Below are 6,983 nucleotides of genomic sequence, written 5' to 3'. Positions count from 1 at the left end.
AATTGAGGCAGAAAAAAGAGATACACCCTTAAGTGTTGGTGGTGAGATTGCATTTTTATTTGATGTAGTACTTACTGCATTCCATATTTGTAGGAATTAACTGCTGTTCTACTTCAACTCGAGCCCAAAGAATGGGCACATTGCCCTAGCCTAACGTGTAATCAAGCAATGCTTATTAATTATAAAGGAATTTCACTATTGTTTTCGATGTTGGTTTGCTGAAATATTTTCAGGATAATTGCTTTAATTACCTTTTGTAACTTTTCAAGTTACCGTGATTGCGATCCCAATCCGGTAAATGCGCAATATTTAGTGAGTTGTATTTAATAATCATTCGAAAATAATAAATAACTGCTCATGCACATTACATGTTCAAAGGATGCACATGCCCTGCACACTAAATGCTCAATACATGCATATGATATGCACACTGCATACTGAAACATGCACATGGCAAGACAAACACTGATCCTCTAAGTACTAAAATTACGATAACACTTAACTGAATAAACCGCAAATTGTACAAAACTTAAAACAAACTTACTTGCAAAAGTTAACCAAAAAAATGCAGTCAAAAATGTTGTCCAAATTTGGTTCGGACAATTACCAAACGATAAGCTCAAGACCAAATATGTTTCCATACAAATCAACTAATGCAATAGCAACTACTAATAGTTGTAAGAGTAAAAATATGGCACGAAAGGACTCATGCCGGCACATCCTTGTGCTGGTATCATATTCCATAGGCCTGATTAAACCTGCCTTTCTAACTCCTTCAGTCTTCCTCCACTTCATCCTCAAATTCAAGAGTTCGCTGTAGTGCCTATAGACAGCTGTCAAAGCATTAAAAACGCCAACAAATGAGAAAGATTTGAAGGCCATGAGAATGGATATCAAATGACAACTACAGTGAAGATTTAAAAGCATCCGTTGGCTGATTGCTCAATGCCCTGTACGGAATAGGATCATCTCCTAAGCAAATGCTCGGAATTCTCATGACCAACCAACACGGGCTGTTGGATTTTGATCCAACAGCTACAATTATTATAACTTTTAGAGGGACCCCCTGTTTGTAGCCGTTGGATCAAAATCTAACGGCCCGTGTTCGTTGGTCATGAAGATCCCGAGCATTTGCTCAGGAGAGGATCCTATTCCGCCCTGTACCTCACCTTGTCCTTGTAGTACATTGTACATATATACAGTCGTAAGAGAGAGAGAGAGGTGATTGAGTGATGATTCGATTAAGGGTGAGAGATGGTAGCTGGTACTGGTGCTTCGGCTTTCTTAGAGCAGTTCCACCGGGGGTGGGAAAGGCCAGCACCCAGCCAAAAAACCAGCCCGGCACCCAGTGAAACCACTCCAGCCCAGCATTTTGACCAACACCCAATCTAAGCTGGTCTCCAGGCCAGCCCAAAATCGACAGAGGTGTGAGCCAGCCCGTATGACGCCATGCTGACGCTAGCATGACGTCGTGGGCCTTTTTTTTTTTTTTTTTTCCTGCAATCTCCACCTGCACCCTCACCGCAATCTCCACCTCCATCACTCTCTGTCGGGCCTCCAATGCCTCCCGATCCCTGGAACCCCATCTGATACACCCGTACGCCTTCTTCATCTACACCCCATCTCAAATCCCTCATTCCTCTTCCCGATTTCCACTCTGCCAATCCTGGGGCTCCGGTTGCTCAGCGCAGGGATCGCTCAGAGATAGCTCTCTCTGATTCGAGGAACAAGAAGAAAGACTTGCTAGTCTTTCGATCCAAATGAAATCAGGTGCATAATCCGCTTCCTCATTTGAAGAAGAAAACGTGGAGAAAAAGGGAAGGAAAAAAGAGTGGGGAGAGAGACGGTTGGTTGGAGAAATAAGGGGAGAAAGGACCGGAGAAGGAATGGAAGCAGTGGGAAGGAAACAAAAATGGTAGATCTTTCGAGAGAAATGAAGAAAAAAGAACAAATAAATTAAATGATAAAATATTAATTGATATGAATAAAATAATATAATATTAGATGGGCTGGGTGCTAGCGGATTTTTAGGGGTGGAAATGCTTTAGCCTATTACTGTACACTGGAGTCTATTACTGTTCATTTGAGTGGATAAATGAGCTGGGTGTTGGCACAAAGTCTTTAGAGATGGAATTGCTCTTAGAGAGAGAGAGAGAGAACCTAACACATTCAGTCTTGGACTTATTGACATAGATCAACCCTAGACTAGTATCACTAGTAACTACTATGAGAGGGTTTGCTCCATGTGTAGTCATTTCTACACAGAGACCCATCAACTCAACTCAAATCTTAAACAAAAAATGTATGTACAATTTAAGCCCAATTAAAAAGATAGTCATGCCACATGGGAAATTTAATGGACTTGGATTGTCTACCCTCCTCCCCGTCTCATACCCTTCTCATTTCCTCCTATTTCTGTGATCACGGTTAAGCCACGTTAATATTTTATATTCCCATTACTTTTTGTCTTATTATTTCTAAAAAAAAATCAATATAAAATCTTAACGTGGCTTAACTGTGACCACAGAATATAGGAGGGGATGGGAAGGGTATGGGATGGGGAGGGCAGACAATCCAGGTCCAAATTTAACATCTATACATAGATATTTTCTGTATGACTAGTGAAGTGGGTTGGGAACCAAGCAAGCTTCCACTGGTTTAACGAGTGAATTCTTGAACTTGAATCTAATATTGCATTTCAACTGAATCTAAAATTACATCATCTCAAACACATGTAATTAGTCAGGTTCAAACCACACAAGAACGTGAGGTATTTTTTCTTTCAAGATTGTCTAGGTGCTAAAACTAAAAGGGTTTGGTAGGGCATTAATGCAGTTGGGTCATGCATGCAGCAAAATCATGTTATTGATCTTTCAATTCATAAACAAGCCCTTCACGTTTCCAAAAAAAACAAAAACAAAAAACAAGCCCTTCCCTTTCTGTGCCACACAAAAGTTGTACAACATACAAACTCATACAATTCAAATTTTTTCCCATCATCATCTCTCTTTCTCTTTGCTACCTTTAAAGTACCTGAAAATTAATATGAAATAACACCATGCATGCTATAGACTCATAAAAAAGGGATAGAAGAAGGAGAAAGGAGAGGATTTTTGGAAGGTAGCGAGTAAAATAATATGTAGAAATTGTTTAACTGGAATGCTCATTCATTAACCCAACGTATAAGTAGTTTCAAGTGTAAAATGATGTTCAGAATACAAATAATATCACAATTCTCCAAAATATATCAACTAATATTTAACACGTCAACAAAAGTTTACGATTTCGCCTCAAATGACATTTTCGTAAATTCACACTTAAAATTATAAAAACCGTGAAATTTTGAGACGGATTGTTACATCAAGAATAGAGAAGAAAAGAACGGTGAGTATGAAATTAACTAACTTCTCAATTAACATGATTTTTTTATCTTTTAGGTATTTTGATGTCTAGCAAATGCAAAGAAGTTAAAAATTAGAATAATTTTGACTGGAAAACGATTTCCACACTCCTTTTATCACCATGCACTTCTTTAATTTGTTTCTATCTCTTAATTCACTACTGATTGATTCAATTAAAAGAGAGTGCGGAGATAGAACGAGAGTACAAAAATCATTTTTCGTTTTGAATTCTAAATTTTATTACACAGAAAGTCAAATCAAATGTGCTACATCCACATGCAACCAATGATCACGAGACACACTGTCACGGTGGCTAGCGGCGGCTCCTATTATTAACTCGCACAATAATTATTCGTATTATTGGAAGAAAATGTGCATTAAGATTAAAAGAATAAAATACATTGACAAAACTAAAGGAAATAATTCAAGTTCTTCACTACATTGGCCACGAACGATAGTACAAATCCCCAAATTTTTGTAGCAAAAACCATTTCAATTGGCAAAGCAGAAGAACCAAGAAGAACTGATCCATTCATTCTCTCTGTGGTTGCTTGCTGTTAGTTCCAGTAACGGCGTCCACAGGAGGCAGCGTCTGCACAAAACGCACAGCGAGGTGAGTGAAACATTTCGTCGAACACCTTGCGTGCAAATATTCAGAGTCAAATTAAGAACATATATTAAAGGCATATATCACTGGTTTCGTGTGTGAGAGAGTGACAGAGAATGAGAAAGTGAAAGAGGACAGAGGAGAGAGGTCGTACTAGATCAGGCTTGTAGAGATTGTGGACGACGGAGGCACCTGCAAGAAGAGAAGCCACAACGACGACGGAGGACCAAGCCAGAGATGGAGTGCCCATTGGCGGCCTCCCTCCCCCAAATTTCCGATTCATTCCTAACCTAACACAACACAACACAATCGGCGGCGGCGCCTCAATTGAGATTCCGGCCCCGTTTTTTTTTTCTCTCCTTCTCTTTTTATTTTTTCTGTAATTCCCGCCCGCGGTTTTTTTGTTTCCCTAGCACGAACGCCGTGTTCTCTTAACGGGCTTCGAGCGAACTTCATTTTCCTTGGTGTAATTAGGGCCTTGTAACATTTGTTTGTATGGCCCATGTAACAAAAAGAAGAAATTTTTTTGTTGGTTTACTTTCTTCTCCACTTCCGGATTAGTATCGAACAGTAAGTGGCCATAATTTTTTTGGATCATAGGGCATCGGAGAAAGAGACTGATATTGGAGAAAATTTAGATTAATTGGTGACCTAGAAATAGACAATTTTGAACTTTCAATTATCAAGAAACCTTGCAGAATCATTAAAAAAATTGAGAAAATAGATGGAGAACGTTTAAATGAGAAGGTTGCTCACCTTTTCGAAAATGAAAAGGAATCTGTTTTTTTACTAGCATCCCAATTTAATTTTATGCTTATGCAACTAGCTTCAAAGGTGCAATGCAACATTTTCGAAATTTCATATAACTTTTCATCCGTATATTCTAATTCATGATTTCTTAAGTGTTTACCAATACACAAAATAAAGAAACATGTGAGTTTTACATGACAATTTGTAATTCGATACATGAAAACCCATGATTTAGATTCATTAGGGGCCACTTGATGTCATACACGTTCATTTTTTCTCTTATTTTCAAATTTCCCAATATGTAGACACGCATAACTCACTATATTATCGAACCCACTTAGTTTTGTGTATCTAAAATGAATAAAAACATCTATAAGCACAACAGAAGAATGTCAAGAAACACGAGGAGCAATAAAGACTGAAACCATGTCGGAACAGGGTGATTTAATTAATTAATTAGCATAAGCGAACCCAATTTATAGAGGGTTCAATAAATCTCTCTCATTACACAAGCACAGCCCACAGGCTCATCTCTTCCACACAGATTAAAAAATATTATACAAGAAATTAGCATTGTTTGGTGCAAATGCATATACGGCGGAAGCCACGGCATTGTCCTCCACTGGAGCCCTCTAATTTGCAGGTGTCTACGCAGTTGTTTGTGAAGAAGCACACTCCCTTGAACTTGCTACTCGGATGAGAATCGCACGTCTTTTTCTCAGCTGCTCCCTTGCTAGTCATGCCACTCCTTCCCTCAACGGCCATTGGCCCCATCTCTGTCAAATTCCAACTCATTAAAATGACATCAATCTTTAGTTTAAGATCATATTAAATAAGAAAAGAGATAAGTTTGAGATTGTTTATGGAAGGCTAAAAGTACCTTCTGACAATAAAATACGCTTCTAATTATGTCTAATAGAAAAATTTATAAAACACTTTTAAGTTGTGAAAGTGGAAGTACTTCATTTTCAATAAAAAAAATTGTACGTATTTAAAGTAAAAGGCAAAAGCTTATATAAGCACAATTGATTCTTTCATACCAGTAGTGGCTAAAAGTAGGATGAGAATGAAGGCAGCTGAAACAAAACGCATTGAGGGCTCCATCTTTGATCTGTGTGTACGTGTATATGTGAGTGTGTGCTTGATCTGTGTGTGTGTGCTTGTGTATGAAATAAACAGCAGATTTTGCTAATGCAAAGAACTATAACCATGCATGGCTTATATAGGGAAAGAAGATCCATCTCCGAAAACGAAGCTTAGCTCCATAGCCAAAATAAGCAGTCGAAAATTTCCAACTTAAAGAGGCACCACAAACCAACTTCCTATTTTTGTGAACTAACTTTCAGCTTCATAATTTAGGTTACTATAACCTACGTACATTTTTGCATTTGGATGGTGTTATTCACACATTTTTACATCTCACATTTTCCTCTTAATTTTTAGTCTTCGGATCGAATGTCATTAAAAAAGATTAATAGACAATAATTAATAAATATGTAACATAAGTAAAAAGTGACGTGTGGATAACACTACCCTTTTCATATACATAAGACCTTTTTAACAAAACCATAATATAGTACACTTCCCCTTGATCAATTTCATTCTTTCTTTCTTGGTCCCCATTAATGAAAGGTACACCAAAAAAATAAAAACCTATATAAAAAGGTTAATGCGAGTGCTGTATATATGATTTAATTTCCATCTACAAATTCCATTCCACTTTTTTGGTTACATATACATAACACCTTTTTAACAAGCTTATAACAGTTAAGATTTCAAACTTAGGGTTAGAAACTTGGAATGATATTATTAATAAATATAATTTCTTAAAAATGCATACTATAGCAATACCACACAGAAGTGGGAGAAAATATGAAAGTGTTTATAAAAAAATATGTGGAATAGTCTTTTAAAATATGACTAAAAGGTCACGAGTTCGAGTTGTGAAAGCATTCTCTTTGCAAAGTAAGGGTAAGACTATGTACGATAGACTTTCTCGTCCCTCTGACTTTCGCAAATCGGAGAGCCTTATTATTGGCTTAAGGTCGCCCTTTTTCGTCATTTAAAATATGAAAGTGTTTTAAAATGTTATCAAGAAAATATTATCTTAAAGAACTATTTCTTCTAAAATAAAATAAAAATATTAAGTCTTTCCTTAAAAGATGCTTAAGCAACTTCGAACCTTTTTCCTAATATTTTCTGGCGCATCAATCTCCCCTTGTCCT

At 37.2% G+C, this 6,983-nt stretch overlaps 2 protein-coding genes and 1 long non-coding RNA gene across 3 annotated transcripts; all 3 read right to left on the bottom strand.

Moving 5' to 3' along the window:
- Positions 1-486: 486 nt before the first annotated feature.
- Positions 487-1,978, bottom strand: LOC125477819. Its single transcript, XM_048585299.1, has 2 exons — positions 1,170-1,978; positions 487-833 (listed from the first exon to the last, which is right to left on the bottom strand). Exons 1-2 carry the CDS (start codon positions 1,610-1,612, stop codon positions 824-826), a joined length of 453 nt encoding a protein of 150 aa, XP_048441256.1. The 5' UTR covers positions 1,613-1,978; the 3' UTR covers positions 487-823.
- A 1,780-nt stretch (positions 1,979-3,758) lies between these two features.
- LOC108866967 lies at positions 3,759-4,557 on the bottom strand. The gene is made up of 2 exons (XR_007258714.1): positions 4,163-4,557; positions 3,759-3,993 (listed from the first exon to the last, which is right to left on the bottom strand). It is a non-coding gene; the product is annotated as an uncharacterized LOC108866967 (long non-coding RNA).
- A 613-nt stretch (positions 4,558-5,170) lies between these two features.
- Positions 5,171-6,065, bottom strand: LOC103943157 (defensin-like protein 1). The gene is made up of 2 exons (XM_009353373.3): positions 5,799-6,065; positions 5,171-5,534 (listed from the first exon to the last, which is right to left on the bottom strand). Exons 1-2 carry the CDS (start codon positions 5,860-5,862, stop codon positions 5,326-5,328), a joined length of 273 nt encoding a protein of 90 aa, XP_009351648.1. The 5' UTR covers positions 5,863-6,065; the 3' UTR covers positions 5,171-5,325.
- Between the last annotated feature and the right edge of the window lie 918 nt (positions 6,066-6,983).

The sequence above is a fragment of a genome, unplaced genomic scaffold, assembly GCF_019419815.1.
Source record: "Pyrus x bretschneideri cultivar Hongxiangsu unplaced genomic scaffold, Pyrus_bretschneideri_v1 Contig22, whole genome shotgun sequence".
NCBI lineage: Eukaryota > Viridiplantae > Streptophyta > Magnoliopsida > Rosales > Rosaceae > Pyrus > Pyrus x bretschneideri.
The sequence above is the reverse complement of the archived record's forward strand: the minus strand, read 5'-3'. Positions and strand labels throughout refer to the sequence as shown.